General features: G+C 35.0%; 2 protein-coding genes and 1 non-coding gene across 3 annotated transcripts; 2 read left to right on the top strand and 1 right to left on the bottom strand.

Annotated features, from left to right (window-relative positions):
- Window positions 1-5,475: 5,475 nt before the first annotated feature.
- On the bottom strand, window positions 5,476-5,557 carry TRNAS-GCU (transfer RNA serine (anticodon GCU)). Its single transcript has one exon. It is a non-coding gene; the product is annotated as a tRNA-Ser (tRNA).
- A 165-nt stretch (window positions 5,558-5,722) lies between these two features.
- LOC143619739 (G-protein coupled receptor 1-like) lies at window positions 5,723-10,139 on the top strand. The gene is made up of 9 exons (XM_077091596.1): window positions 5,723-5,910; window positions 6,844-6,875; window positions 6,964-7,133; window positions 7,293-7,405; window positions 8,715-8,816; window positions 8,906-8,962; window positions 9,223-9,366; window positions 9,536-9,606; window positions 9,788-10,139. Exons 1-9 carry the CDS (start codon window positions 5,728-5,730, stop codon window positions 9,897-9,899), a joined length of 984 nt encoding a protein of 327 aa, XP_076947711.1. The 5' UTR covers window positions 5,723-5,727; the 3' UTR covers window positions 9,900-10,139.
- Window positions 10,140-12,041: 1,902 nt separating this feature from the next.
- Window positions 12,042-14,994, top strand: LOC143619737 (polyadenylate-binding protein-interacting protein 7-like). Its single transcript, XM_077091595.1, has 5 exons — window positions 12,042-12,801; window positions 12,999-13,197; window positions 13,285-13,355; window positions 13,472-13,596; window positions 14,686-14,994. Exons 1-5 carry the CDS (start codon window positions 12,118-12,120, stop codon window positions 14,981-14,983), a joined length of 1,377 nt encoding a protein of 458 aa, XP_076947710.1. The 5' UTR covers window positions 12,042-12,117; the 3' UTR covers window positions 14,984-14,994.
- The last annotated feature ends 1,215 nt before the right edge of the window (window positions 14,995-16,209 follow it).

The following is a 16,209-nucleotide window of genomic DNA, read 5'->3' as shown; positions in this document are numbered from 1 at the left end:
TATAGGGTTTCTAATTAATTCATTGGTTTGTAATTAATGTGTCAAATAACTTCAACTTTGTATAAAGTTCATCGACAACAATCCAATCTTCCTTCAAACTTGAGTGCATTTTCAAGAAAAAGAGAAGACAACTTGATCTTTATCTTCAATTCCCCTCAACTTATGTGGAAACAAAAAACTAAATAATTTCTCATATGTTTTGAATTGTTCAAATCTTATCTCAAAATAAATAATAGTTTGATCAATAATATATAAGAAATAATTTACTCTAAATTTCTCTTCAGTCGTAAATGATGCTTCATGGGTAGTTGAACTCTCACCAACTTTTTTCCTTTGAATCAAACGTTTTTTTAGAAATATCATATCAATACCTATTTTAATGGTAACCTCCTTAGCGTCATCAATCTCTTTTGAAAAACTAGTTTATCTATACTTCTTGAAGAACTTAATCAATCCGTACATTTCTTTAATAGCAGTATCAAGATGCATATCCTTTGAGTGTAACTATTTGCTCACTATATTCACATGGTTTAATACTTCATACCAGATGACAATTGATACCAAAAAGTCAAATTCACCTAGATGGTTTGTTGTTAGTCAATTTGCTTCACTTGCAATTGTAGCATCATTATCTTTTTCTCCAACTTCAAGTAAAACTTCTCGTACATCGACAATTTGCATTTTAATAGTCTTAACACTATCAACACGACTTTCCAAACGATTTGACACAATGATGTAAGACCCCAAGCTCTAATATTATCTTTTATAATCTGTCACTAACTAATAAAATTTGCATATATAGTATATATGCGTTGGATGTGTCCAAAAAATCTCTTTGCTTTAACACAACAGTCTGTTAGCCATATCATATAATATTAAAAGAATGATAACCACAAAGGGTGTAAAATGCACTGTGATTTTCTTTTAAAAATCTCTTTTGCACTTCTTGATATTTTCCTTTCATGTTTGCTCCATTGTTATACTCTTGATCACGCATATTATTAATTACAAGACCAAGAGAATTTAACTTCTCAAGTGTAATATTAAATAGTTCTTTTCTAGTGCTTTCATTAACATTCAAAAACCCTAAAAATGACTCCTCGACAGCAACAAAATTAGATGAGAACTTTACATAAATCACTATTATAGTAATTTTTATTATTGGTGACTTGAATCAGAAGTACAATCAATTATGATTGTGTAGCACATTGATTGTACATTGCTTCCTTTATCTTCTTAATGATTTCAAATTTTTTAAGCTAGCATAAGTATTAACTTGTGTTGGATCTTGTTTCCAAAATAATGCACATGAAGGTCAATCGTTGTGATGTGCCACACATACTTTTTATACCCGGGTCAAACTGTTTCAACATTTCAATGAGATCAAAAAAATTTCATTAGCTCTTAAATACAATTAACAAATAAGAAGTGTAATCAGTTATAACAGTTAAGTACACACAGATATTTTTATTTGGTGGAAGTGGAACAAAAAAATAATATTTTATTATCATTTTCAGACAACTTTTCTTTTGATTCACGAAATGCTAGATTATATTCAAAAAGAAACTTTACTAGTGAAATGATTCGTAAAAGGACTTGCTTCTGGTAATCTCTTTCACTCTTGAATTGCTTGTATTGAATTTTATCAATTGTTTCGTTCTACTTCAATATTGTACGCATATCATGTCACACCCTAACTTACGGCGAAATGCTGGGCGCAAACTGTTGGTTCACAGCTCACAAGGCACTAATATACAATATTAGTGACAATATCTAATTATTTTATTAAATTCGAATCACGTGCACAACATTCAAAAGAATTTACAAATAACTGAATAAATCAAATACTCTTGTTTATTTTAATATCATAAAAGTCAAAAAAGAACAAATAGCCTTGCTTCTGGATCTAAATGAAGAAGAGGTGGATGTGTTGGATAAGAGTATGGACATGGATCTTGAAATGGAAGAAAGTACTAATACAGGCATTCCACATGGGAATGTGCCTGATTTTGATGAGGTAGAGGTAGAAGATGTTACTGCTGAGGAATATCCTGAGTTCTACACTGACAATAACAATGACTCAGGAATTCCATTTTTCACTACAGAACACTTTGATGCGGCAGAACGTCGTTTACAGGAGGAGAAAGAGAAGTGGAATAAAGCTGCAAAGACCAGTCACCTATCGGCGAAAGAGAAAAAGTGCAAACGTGCTTTGGATGGTATGTTCGAGCATAACGTAAAAAAGATGAACAAGATGATCGAGACTTTTCGTTATCACGAACGAGAAGAAGTCAAAGTTGAAAAGGCTCGAGCATCGGCATACCAAATGAAGAAGTACAAGTCTGCTAAAGATGTGAGAGGTGATTTGGTGGCATGGCAGTATGATTCAGATCTTAAGGTATATATCGTGAAGTGGGAGCATGGTATTTATTACTTCAAACGCCCACACGATATATTATCTATGCCTAGATGGGATGTGAGAACACTAGCTAATCGACCATTCGTGAATCGTGGAGACGATAAGTGGGCTAGTTGGTTCTATAAGCAGTTATTACATGAAATCCGTTTTGGTTTTAAGTTCTTCAAGCCACAGGTGCCTACTCATAAGTACATTGATGAGACTGACACTCGCACAGGCTGGAGAAAGTTAATTTTACAGGTAAAGCCGCCAAAGACGAAGAGGGTTCCAATGAAGACATTTCCTCAGAGTTTGTTCACTTTATTTAATTATTGGTACTACGACAATCATACAGGTGAAGCGGTTATTGTATATGGTCACAGTTCTAACACGAAGACAATATTTGTGATTGATCCAATGTGTCTAGTTAACTTATCTGAGTCTGACAACGATGTGCTATTTACTAGTCAGATCAGATTTGCTAACGTAAGTGACTACGAGCTTGCTATGCAGTTTCAGAAGGTTGTTAGAGTCTGTTATGCATACAAGATTCACGGTTGCATTGACTGGAAAACCAAGATGTTCCAGAGATAAGAGATAAAGAGCTCGAGACGAGGGGGAGTTTGTTAATACATGTTTTGTACGTCTTGATCTTTATCAGGGTTATTAATGTAATGGATTAAAGTATAGGGGTTATTATGTAAATATGGTTAAAAGGCCATTCGCTCTATTGTAAGTTACATTCGTTACCCGTAACGAATGTAACACATTCGTCTAATTGTAAGCTCATTCGTTAACCATGTTTAACGAATGAGGGCCATTCGCTATCTCTTAATGTATTAACGAGTAAGCTTGTTTATTCATTAAGGTATTTGTAACGAATGACTTATTCGTTAAGTTAATTTTAACGAATAGGGTCATCTTCCTATATATACCCCTGTAATCTATTCTATTTATAACAGTTCTGATTATTCCTTGAATCCTCTCGTTACTCTGTCCATTTGTTCTCTCAAAACACACAGTACACACACTAAAGTAATACTGGTCTAATTGTATGGATAATCAACGAGATCATCGTCGTAATCGTAAGGTCTAGATCTGTCATATGCTCCCACAATATATATATGTTTTATAAAAGAAATGAATGAAAAGGTAAAGGTTATGCAAATAGACTAAAGGTCTAAAATTAGATTGTAGATCTAGTTATTTATAAAATGTTATTCTCATAATATAGGTCCGAGATAAAGATCAGATATTTATCAGTGAGATACATTGATTATAAGGTGAATACGTTCAACCTTTTTATAGTGTGAAATGTTTTATAATGTGAATACATCTATGTACTGTCTTTTTGGAAAGATATTTACTCTTATAAACTATGGACTGTTATCCATATGTAAAGAGTTATGAAAGTATTTGTATGAGGGTTGGTTCAAATCCTCTAAAACGTTTTGATACAAGGTAGTACTAAACACTCAGACTAAAATACACATGTGTCTGGATCCTTACATATATGTACTATAGTGGGCACACTATAGACATACTAACCATGAGGCAAGTGACTGTCTCTAGGGCGGGTGAAGTCCGATTATGTGGTTTGTGAAAACGTTTTATTGAGTCAGCGTATTCACCAGCATATAGCTGACGTATTTCTAAAATTGTTTTCAGGTAATCAAGAATAAGGTATAGAGATGGATATGCCAGTGGAGATAGAAGATCACTAGGCATAGAGTACAGCTGGTGGCTCAGCTAATTTTGTAATAATGCATATGTAAAACTTGTTTTTAAACAAGTAATTTTGTAAAACAATAAGGGTATTTAATTCCCTACGTTATAAAAAAATAAATACTTTAAATTAACATTTTCCACTGCAAACTTTGATAAATTGACAAAAGTGGTACCAACTAATGGTCACACGCCTTGGCCTGAAAGCGGGGTGTGACATGATATATAGAAAATACTATAGTGAACCACCTTAAAATTATATGGGAACCATGATGTTTACAATACAAGCACTAGTCCAGTTGGTAAGTTGTTGGTCTACTAAACTAAAAACAGTTACACAAACGACTCTCTCCCCTCTTCATACTCCACAACGCAGACCACCACCGGCTGCTGACCATCGCCTGACCGCCGTCCACGACCAGCGCTATTGCTTTTTCGGCTGACCACACACCACCGTTGATCCATTGCTCTTTCCTCCTGCCTTGCTATTCTTTCTCGAATCCTTTCACTGTGACGGTAAGTTTAGATTCATTTGGTAAATGTTAAATGTTAAATGTTGTTCTTTATGTTGTTAATTACTAAGTTATTTGTTAAATTTTAATCTTAATTTGTTAGTTTGTTGGTTTTAAATGTTAGTTTTTGTTATTTTAATTTATATTATATGTTTTTTAATTTTTAATGATGGTGTCTTTTTTATTAGTTTATCGTATTTTTATTACGTAATGAACTTTGCCCGAACCGACCCGAACCTCAAACCGACCTGTAATTTTTTATATTCGACTTTGTGAAAGCATCTAAAAACAGTTCACCATCTGAAAAAAATTTCTGGATCCGTCACTGTTCAAGGGTTAAGAAAGTGATTTTTTAATAGCTAAAAATCGCTTAAATTAATAATATATACATATCATAACTAAAAGTACGCTTACATATTATAATATTATAATTGTTTGATTCGTACACGTGAAAAGATTACTTTATTTAATTAAATCTATATATGTCATAGAAAATTAAATATTTTTCTACTTTTTAATATTTCAGCTTGTTTGATTTGACGATCGGTCCTAAATTGTAAATCAAATCGTGAATACATATTTTTTAAATTGTAAGTTGTAAACCAAACTGGTTCACTCCCACCCCAGCCTAGCTAGTCGATTTAGCTTGGTTTAAATGGGTTCAAACGGTTTTCGGACGTATGTGGCCACTCTTTTCCACATCTATGTCTAGAAAAGTCAAAAACTTACATTGCAAATGCTCCTATGTTTTTGCCATAATATTTTTGAGAAAGCGTAAGTACAAAAGGAAATTTCATATCAAAAAGCTAAGTTAAATTTATTATGTGAAAAAACCAATCTCGTCGCCTGAGAGATTCGAACTCTCGCGGGGAAACCCCATGTACTTAGCAGGCACACGCCTTAACCACTCGGCCAAAGCGACGATTTTGTTGTGTTTTGCATCTTTATGAATGAATAAGTATAATAATTATTAGGCTAGCTTTATAAGCAGCGAAAAAGCGAGATCGTGGTGTTCCTTGCCCATCATCAAGTATTAATAATTGGGATGTTGAACGAAGCAACTGAAATCACAACTGCAGATAGGATCGGGTAATGACGACGATTCAGGCGGTGCTAGGTAATTTGACGGCTGGAGAACGGCATTTACTGACGGTGGTTAACAGTGGGGCATCCACACTGTCGCTGTTTGGTTCTGGATTCATAGTCCTTTGCTACCTCTGCTTTAAAGAGCTCCGCAAGTTCTCCTTCAAGCTCGTCTTCTTCCTCGCTCTCTCAGTAACCCCTATTATTATTATTATTATTCAGATCGCTTTCTAATTCCAACTTTGCTTTTGCTTTCACTTTGTTAAATTACTAGTTATTATGCTCTACTACACTCATTTGCCTAATTATTATTCGGCTTAGGCTAATTAATTTTAACATATTAAAACTGGTTACTAGATTTTAGGTTTGATCTACTACGCTAGATTGCATTTTGGTAGTATTGTTTACGATAGATAGGCTCCGCAACCCCATTTTGAATGGCAAATCCGATCCTACTGAAAACAAAGTTATGCTACCCGTTGAAATCTTTTTAGAAATGTAACAACATCTGGGGCAAGGGACCCAAATGTATCAAAAGCAAAATGTTGATTCTCGGCACAGGCTTTCTTGTGCTTAGCAGTTTTTCCGGATTGTGCCTTTAATACAGCCTGCCTAGCAACAAACTCTAAGCCCGACAAGGGGGGACACTCCAGTATTGTTTATGTAAATATGGTGTATTTGTGGCTGGATCGACAGAATATGAATTTAGGTTTCTTATAAGTTTTGCTATTTAACAGTTCCAAAATGAACCCTAGCCTATTCGGAGGAGTGTTTTCTATCAACTATTGATTGCTGACAGATTCTCTAAAGTGTGCAAACAAAAGCTTGCTCTTAAACTGTCCTTTTGTGTTCTTTGTTGATTCCGGTGTTGTGCTCTACTGCCATTGTTAAGTAAGTGACCAATGAGGGGAAAACACTAGGCTAAGGGTAATCACTAGTATCACTTCTAGTTTTGAATCACGGGGCTTGAATGGACGTTGAACTTTTCTTACCCTTTCTTCCATTGTTCATTTGTAGAAAAGTGACATTTTTATGCATATATCAATCTCAATTCAGTGCTCAAAGATCAACAGATGGGATTGGTCAATAACGTGTGGTTTTCTTTCTTTTTTGTTCTTGGTGCAGGATATGCTTTGCAGCTTTTTCAGCATTGTTGGGTATGGATGTTATGTAGTGATCCATCTGATTGATTCTTCTGGTTACCTAGGGCTATATTTGCTGATATGGTTATATTTATATATGCAGTGATCCATCTAAAGGATTCTTCTGTTATGCTCAGGGCTATAGCACTCATTTCTTCTGTGTGGCATCTTTCCTTTGGACTACTACTATTGCATTTACTCTTCATCGTACAGTTGTCAAACACAAAACTGATGTTGAGGATTTTGAGCCTATGTTTCATTTGTATGTTTGGGGTATGTACTGATTTTTAGATTGGATGCATGACAAATTTGTATATTATTTCATAGTTAAATAGTTTTAGACTGATACATTTGGTCATTTTGTTTTCCTAAATTGTGAAAGCTGACATTGGTTTCTCTCTCTCTCTCTCTCTCTCTCTCTCTCTCTCTCAGGAACATCAGTTGTTATGACAGTTTTAAGATCTATCGGTAATGAACATGGACATGTAGGCAACATAGGTCGTGTAGCTGCATGGTGCTGGACAGAAACTGGACGAACAGGAAAGGCAAGTATGAATTGTTCATTTTTTCCATTTTTATTTCTCTCTTGTTTGGAAATATTCTGCTATTCATTTTGCAAAGTGATTGAGAATAAAATAATATTGAGTCCCAAGTCCCACCTTTGCTTAATTTGAGTCACTTCTAGAAAAACAAATCATTCCCATTTAGTAAACACAGCTGTCAAAGCTCCCCCCTCACAGTCTCACAGTTTCTGGTAGGTTTTGGTCATTATCGCTATCTATTCTGGTTTCTCTGTTTTACATATTGCTCTCATACTCATGTTTCTGCTATCTGAATTCGTATTCACATAAATAATATTCAAAAGGTATTCTTACTAGTGCTGCAACTGTTTTACATGCTCCCCTGGTACTATTGTTTCGTGTGTCTCCAAAAATATTCGGTTGTGTGTGTCACTGTGTTGGGTCTGTAATCTGTGCATGTAGGAGGAACTAGACTTGATCCTATGTCCTAATATATTTGTAAAAAAAGTTGCAGATTTTATAGTATATAACATTAGGAGAGACAGCACTTCAAGTCCTCCTTCACACTTTTATCAACGTAGAAGGCGATGAGTAGGTTAATGTCCCGGTTTTTAAACTTGTATGCACGATCAAAATATATAAATTAAACAATTCAAGGTAGATACTTGCATTGAGATTTACCATCATTTGGACGTCTTATCTTGAGTCTACTTCCCGAGCTCTTTTCAGTAGAGTACAAACCGATTCTAATGAATGATTGTAAGTTTGTAACTCAAGAAATATAGTCCAATGATCAGCTTCATTACAGATTGAAGTGATAGTTTTCTAAATTATGCCTGCATAAAAGTTAAACCTCGTTTGATTTTTGGATTTTGACATGCTACACACACGAGGCTGATTGGAATCTTGATTTCTTTAGAGGGCATTGTTCTCGCTTAAAATCACTTAAATTAAGATATCACAACTCACAGGGACAATTAAAGGAGTTAGTTATGTCAAAACCTTGTTTGCCACTTTTTCGTCATTTGAACTGAGGGGTGAGAGTGGAATTTGAAGACCTATAAAACACTTTACACCTACATGAGCAGCATGAAATAACCTAGACTGTACCTCTTTTGGGTGATTTAGGTACTCTTTCATATAAATTGATGATACTAAATCATTGTAATCAAATTTTCCATGATTGAACATTTGAACGAAACAAATAGTGGTTCTAGAATCTACATACGCTTTTGCACAACTATTATATGATGTAGAGTAGAAATCGATTGTTGAAACTTGAAACCCAGAGTATATGATCATGCATGTTTAATAAATTTCTGTAAGTTTACAGGCTGTCCACTTCTTTACCTTTTATGCACCACTGTGGGGTGCAATTCTTTTCAATGGGATCACTTACTTTCAAGTTATACGCATGCTAAACAATGTAACCCGTGTAAGTTCACATTACACTAAGCTTCTTTTTTATGTGAGAAACAATAAGATGGTTTGAATATGTTCTAAGTCACTTTCTGTAAATTTCAGATGGCAGTGGGCATGTCAGATCGTGGGCCCCAATCAGATACACGAGCAGACATGAAGGTATTGATTCTTCATCACTTTTATGAGAGGTGATTAGTGGATCGATGGTTATGTTTTCTAATGTACGAAATAAAATAAATAGCTATAAAGAAATTGCTCAAACAGGACGAAACTCATGAATAGTGTATTCATAATGAACAAAACCTCCAAAATCATTTGATTCATTTATATTTGATTAGTACTGAAAAAATATAACTTGTGTAATTGAATATGACAGTATTGTTTATAAAAACCTAAAAATGTCGTCTTTCTTTAAATAGGCTTTGAACCGATGGGGCTATTACCCGCTCATTCTTATAGGATCGTGGAGTTTTGGGACGGTCAACCGTATTCATGACTTCATTGAACCGGGTCATAAGATCTTCTGGCTTTCTATTCTTGATGTTGGAATGGCAGCGCTAATGGTAAATGATCGCATCTCTGTTTACTAATTTTGTTTATGTATTAATTAGAAGTGACGATTTTAACCCATTTACATATTAATTGGTCGATTCAGGTTATGTTTTTTTTTCTTAACACTTCAAAAGGATAATATCAAAATTTTGGTACTCATTACATTTCAACATGATGCAGGGTCTTTTCAACTCAATAGCATACGGGCTCAACTCTTCGGTACGACGTGCGCTCTTTGAAAGACTAGATCTGTAAGTCTGCATTTACACTTCATAAACAAACAAAAGTATTAAGACAGCAAGAGGCCCATTACAAATGTATCGTTGACATAAACTGGACAAAAAGCATAAATTTATGGACAAAAAGCATATGGAGCCTCTAGTACAAATGTTGGTTTAACTTTTTTACTTTTGTGTTCTCGGTTATTTCCAGGTTACCTGAAAGTGTTAGAAAATGGTTCCCGAAGAAGTTAAAGTCAAAAGGTCAACAAGCACAACATGAAAGTGAACTCGTCTCTTTGAGAATTGAAGAGCAGCATCAATGAGATATCAAAACACTCGCTCGCAAAGAGTATGATCAAGTTATAGGCTCTCTTTTTGGGACAAAAGAGGCAACAAAAGAGCGTCTGCTTTGATAGTGATGCTTGTAGACACTAATGTACGCATATGTGTGTTTTTTGACCTTTTAGAATGTAGATTTTGTTGTATTTTGATCCTTTAGAATAGCGGTATGGCCTTTAACAAAGCAACAATTTGTTGAACTCACTATAAGATTTGTGTGAATTATATGTTAAAGATATTTATCAATTACAACAAAAAGTGAAAATCCACCAAGGCATTCTTCATCTTTTTATGAAAACAAGGCAAAACTGGAATTATTGTTGTGGAGTGACCAGCCAAAAGTAAATAACAAGTGTTTATGTAACTTATAAGTGACAAATTAAAAAAACCAGAATCAAACAGAAAAAAAAAATGATATAATAATCAGATAAAAATCAAACGAATAATAATAGTTCAATTAAATAAACAAGAATCAAAAGTAATTCTATCGAATTTTGTTACCAAGAGCACCCACATTGCAAGGGGTTTATCTCGTCGAAATCCAAGTAATCCGCTTATGTGTGATCATATAGCTAAATATTAATGAAAAGTTTCATCCATATCGAGTTTTAAAAATAAGTTTTCACCTATAACTATAGTAAGACGAGTGCAACTTGATAAATAGTTTCATTTTTTGGGCCGATCCCATATTTCTCATTCTAAACCTTTATAATTTCATATTTACGCAATCTAAAATTCAATGATATATTTCTTGTTCCACACTCTCTTTATTTGCATATATTTATTCAGTCTAAAAATTCAATTACATATTTTCTCATCCTTAATAAAAAATATTGTAAATTTATCCATTTTGATTTTTTTAATTTATATAATAACTATTTTATCCTTACTTTTACTCAAACCTTAAAAATAACATATTTACCCATTTTACTAATTTTTGTTTTACCCGTTTCTTGTGTTTTCATCAGGATATGCTTTTTTGCGTTTCATCATCTAGTTTTTCTTCGTTGTCTATTTTTTGCGCTTTTATTAAAATACTTTTCGTGTGTTTTCATTAATTTTTTTTTCTGTATATCACAAGAAGCCTAAAAACAACATTGGTAAAAAAAATACTAGGGTCAATCGTCAAAATGAAAATAAATACGAACTTATTATAAGTTTGTCTGAGGTGTCGAGTGCATTTTTATTCCATAAAAAAAAATCAACAAAATCACAAATTAACCTACCTGAATCTTCTTCAGTTTCAGTGATATTATTATTCTTACCTATTTTCTTTAATCGGACATGGATCCATTTTATTTATACAGCTGACCTCCGCAAAGGTACACTCACGTCTTATCTGTTTATTTACTCACGGATTCATCTATCCATAATTGTAATCAGTAATTTATGAGAATATTTCGTTTCATTATTCTGCTTATGATTTAGGTTTTTCAAGCTTTATGCATTTTCATGTGGACCTTAAGTTCCAACAAGGCCTTGTGCATGGTAATTTGTTAAGCTTTTTTTTTTTTTTAAACATAAACACATATCTCATAAACTAAATTATAAATTGTTTATTGGATTACATCGAAACAGAAGGCAAGCGGGCAACAAGCTGCGCCGCTACCCCTTTTTGAATCGCATATAACCAAATGAATTTTCCTGTTTGTGTTCATTCATTAACCAAATGAGTGGTTCACTAACACAAAAAATGTTTTATTTGATTTGACTGCCAACGGTTCGGTTAGGCTACGGAGTTTGTGTTGGTGTTTTTCTTAACGTTCATCTTCTTATTTTAATTTTACGTATTAATTAATCACATAATACTCTTTATTCTCTAGTCAATAATTTTGCTTAAATCTATGTGATTAGATTACAAGTCCTTAGAAAATATTCAGAACCTTTAATGAACAAACATAAGCAAACATTAACGAACATAAACATGACACATTATTGTACGCTAACGAACACAAGCCACTGCTTGTGCACGTTCATTTAGTTAATCGAACAAAGTTCTTTGTTCATGTTCATTCAGAATGAACCTTCGGTTTGTTTACAACACTAAGTTTAGGAATTGTTTATTTGTAGGAAACCATGCTGGTAGGAGTAAAGTATGATAAAAGATATTTGTTTTGCATGTTTTGGGTAAGGCAATCTGCAACTTGCAGGCTGATTTTAGAGTGTTGTTATATACCTTTTAGTTTTTGATCTTGAACAAGAATGAGCTTGTTCAACAAAGGGCCTTCTTCCATTGACAAAACACTTAGTGCAACAGGCAAAACTATACGTTTAAATCCAGACGCAAAAGAATTTGTTCCATTTGCTTTACGATCACCGTCTGCAACTGTTGGCGCTCCTGACGCATCTTCAAGTTTTGGTAATGCTACAGTACTAGGGAAAGCAGTACTAGATAGATCGGAGTCATCTGTGTCACATGATTCAGATGATGAGGAGCACGATTATTGGCGTCACCAACTACCTGATGACATCACTCCTGACTTTAACGTTACAGGAGATGAGGATTCTCTTGGGATCAATGCACTTTGTTTGTCAACTTTATCTTTAGCAGATGTGAATGAAGCATCACGGTTCACTAACAGTTTTCAAAAGGAATCATCTCATCATCCACTTTCTTTAAGTTTTCAAAGTTTGTCTGCTAAACCATGGGATATGCAAGGTCAACTGCTGGTCAACAGTGTTAGAGATGGGCCTTCCTACAATGGTGATCGTGGGCATGCTTACCTAGATGACATGCTTAATGAGCAACACGAGAGTACGGAAGTCAACCCTCTTGACTTCTTGGCTTCACAGTTTGCAGGTTCCACCGCTGAAAGTCTTGCAGATGCTTACTTTGCAAATGCAGGAAAGTTGAATTTGACAACTGAGAGGCTGGCTCAGATTGAGGTATATCCTTCACATCTCTAACTGAGTTGATCAATCATATGCATTTCAGTTGGTATCATATAACAACCACAAGCCATCGTATGCGCCATTGTTCTATTTTCAATATTGTTATTGTTTACTAATTCTTTTGCAATCTAGACAATTTATCATCTAGCTCGGAAATGGCATTCACAAAATTTTTTAATCTTTTAATACAGTTTCAAGCAGATGGTGGTTTTAATCGGAAACATAACCGAGACCCTTATCAAGATGCCTCCATTGGGTCAAGTAGAAGTTCTTGTGATTTGACCAGCTCTTATTATGATGGCCATGGAAGGATGAAATATGGAGATAGACTGGCTAACCGGAGTTCAGCCTGTTCTTCTCCTGTCTGGCTTGAAACTGGAGATGCAGTTGGTAATGTTCTTGATGAAATCCAATATTGATTATTTGTTAAAGTTATCATTTTGTTAATCAAATGCTTTAATTTTGTTGATATCACAGCAAATATGTATCCTGAGATGCTTGGTGAAGCTCGTGATCATGCACGCCTACGCAATGCATACTTTGAACAGGTATATTCGTTAGAAGTAGATTTTGGTTGATTTTCAGGTTACAATCTGTTTGACCCTTTCTCGTTTTAATTTATTGGTTTGACCTGTTTGAAATAAAACACAACCGATAATAATAGGCACGCCAGGCTTACCTTATTGGACACAAGGCTTTAGCTAAGGAACTAAGTGTAAAGGGGCAACTGCACAACATACAAATGAAGGCTGCTCATGCAAAAGCTCAAGAATCTATATATCGTCAGAGGTTAGTTATGTTTCTGCGTTTTGAGAATTAAGATCAGGAACTTTATTTTAGAAAACAAAATTAATAGTTTCATACAGGGCAGCAAACTGGGTGGTTTCAGGTACGGGCCAGAACAGGTTATAAGTACTAATGAATTCGGGTCAAAATGGTTATAAGCAAAATGAGTTTGGGTTAGCATGGGCCGTTTTGCAAAATGTATCAATTTGGTTGGGGTCAAAACAGGTTTGGCAAATGTAATCAGGTTAAAATGATTAATTTAGAAAAAAGTACCCACCCCCCATCCCCGGGTTATAATGAGTTGTTTCAGAAAAAAAAAGGGTACACACCCCACCCCCGGGGTAAAATAAGTCACTTTAGAAAAATTTGCCTACCCCACCCCCAGGTTAAAGTAAGTCATTTTAGGACAAAATTTACCCACCCCACCCCTGTGGTTAAAATGAGTCGTTTTTAGGGGAAAAAAGAGGTACCCATCTCTACCCTTACCCTGGTTTAAAATGTGTCGTTTTAGAACAAAAAAAGGTTGTCCATCCCGCCCCGCCCCGGTGGCGGGTGAAGATGACAGTGTGGATGTGCCAGTGGCGACGATGGAGTATTGATGGCGGCTTCACCAGTGATGGTGGTGACAAGTAGGTGAAGATAAACAATGGTCTTGGGTGGTGCTAGGTGCATTTAGACCTTTTTTAAGTTAAAAAGTTTTATAATAGTTTTCTATTTTGAACTGTTAACTCTCTGACTAATATAAGGTAACCCAATTTGACCCGTATTAATAAGTTACCAATTTTAACCCGCTGGCTAATTTAAGGTGGACCCAAATGAACCCATATACAATATAGTTTTGCTCTGAGCCTCTATTGAATCCATTATTCGAATTATGTGCCATGATTGCAACCTACAGTTTCATAGTTAAAGTTTATTGATTTTTGTTTATAATTTCCAATTTAAAGATTGTCAATTCAATTGGAGAAATAATAAGTCAATAATCAATTCTTTTTTGTTACATAGCTTGTTAGAGATAAAATATAAGTTGAATCATTTGTCACAACTTTAAATCATTTGTTTCTGGGGCCCTACTTGTTAATATTTGTGTAGGAATCCAGTGGGTCCAGTTATGCACGGTAATGGAAGAAGAGGACATGAGAGGCTAATAGATCTCCAAGGGCCACATGTAATCGAAGCAATTCATGTATTAAAACAAGATCTCACAATGCTGAGAAATGCTGCCAGGTCAGCAGATCAGTGTCTACAGGTGTACATATGTGTTGGATCGGTTAGAGGGACCCGCATGCCAGCTGGACTCCCTGTTGCTGTTCAGAGATACCTGCTGGAAGAAGAGGGCCTTGACTACTCTGAGCCTCAGCCTGGACTCCTTCGAGTTCGGATATATTGAAGAAAAATCAAATCAACAGAAATATGAACTCTTTTTGACACAAAAGAAGACAAAAGATAAAAAAAAAAAAAAAAACTTTAACCCTGGGAAACAGAAGCCAAATAGCCGAAAAATGTATCTGTGTATAGTGAAGGTGTAACCAACAGAAATTACCATTTGGTAGGTCGGATTCGTTCTTATGTTTGGTTAACTGTATAAGTACTTTTTTTTTTCTTACAGAGTTTGCAGGTGTAGTGTATGATGGATAGAATTGTTTTATATGATAGTTTTGGACAAATTTGAAAATTTTTTATGGTTGAACTGACCTATGGAACAAATATGAGGGATCCATATTTCCTACATGGATTAACACAATATATATATATATATATATATATATATATATATATATATATATATATATATAACATGGTTGCCACACCGGTAAATACTGAATAGTACATGAACAATCTCCCTCTGTAGTCTAAGAAAATTCCCTAAAGAAAATTTTCTGGTATTTGTTGGGGATGGCCTTGATGCTAAACCGGGACTGACCAGATCCTGAATTTCTTATAAACTTAGTACCAGTATCGAAATGCTCAGTTCGGTACCGGTACGGTATGGTGACTGTCGGTACCGTAGGCAAAAATTCGGTAGATACCAGTACAGTTACCGATCCCGGATTTCTTAAACTTGGTACCGGTATCGAAAGGCTCGTTTGGATAATGATATCCGGTACCATTTGCTCATCCTTAGTACTTGCTGGCTCACCCATGTAGGGACGTCCAAACTGCTTACCGCTCGAACTTGCTCGACGTTTGCTCGGAAAATGCTCGCTCGTTTTTTTTTGCTCGATTGTAAACGAGCCGCTTTGCTCGGTTCGGTTTGTAAATGAGCCAAGCAACGAGCAAAGGTCCACTTGGTTCGGTTCGGCTCGAATATTTTTAACTTATTTTATATATAACTAGTGGTTGACCTGGCGCGTTGCGCGGGGCTTGGGTTGCAATATAAACTATCAACTACTATCATTAGCATTATATAACAAACATCCTTTACATGTTAAGTTTGATAAATCACAGGCTTGGCATGTGTGTACAGGTGATTTTTCTTTGCAAAATGCATTTTTTGGGCGCTGCACGCCTTCTCCAGGTATGTTGCATGTGGTGTTTTGGTTTTTGTGTTGCCAAAAAGTCATAGCATGTTGGAATTGCAGCATTCCTTCTTCCGTTAGCCTGTAGGTATGTTAC

Source organism: Bidens hawaiensis, unplaced genomic scaffold (assembly GCF_021521415.1).
Source record: "Bidens hawaiensis isolate Kalapana, Puna unplaced genomic scaffold, B.hawaiensis_p1.1 tig00002507_1, whole genome shotgun sequence".
NCBI lineage: Eukaryota > Viridiplantae > Streptophyta > Magnoliopsida > Asterales > Asteraceae > Bidens > Bidens hawaiensis.
This window is presented reverse-complemented; position numbering and strand designations above follow the sequence as displayed.

Coding starts and splice junctions, on each gene's coding strand:
- LOC143619739 (XM_077091596.1), top strand. CDS start 5,728: ATGACGACGATTCAGGCGGTGCTAGGTAATTTGACGGCTGGAGAACGG. Junction 5,911..6,843: donor TCTTCTTCCTCGCTCTCTCA/GTAACCCCTATT, acceptor TTCTTGGTGCAG/GATATGCTTTGCAGCTTTTT. Junction 6,876..6,963: donor AGCTTTTTCAGCATTGTTGG/GTATGGATGTTA, acceptor TTATATATGCAG/TGATCCATCTAAAGGATTCT.
- LOC143619737 (XM_077091595.1), top strand. CDS start 12,118: ATGAGCTTGTTCAACAAAGGGCCTTCTTCCATTGACAAAACACTTAGT. Junction 12,802..12,998: donor AGAGGCTGGCTCAGATTGAG/GTATATCCTTCA, acceptor CTTTTAATACAG/TTTCAAGCAGATGGTGGTTT. Junction 13,356..13,471: donor GCAATGCATACTTTGAACAG/GTATATTCGTTA, acceptor CGATAATAATAG/GCACGCCAGGCTTACCTTAT.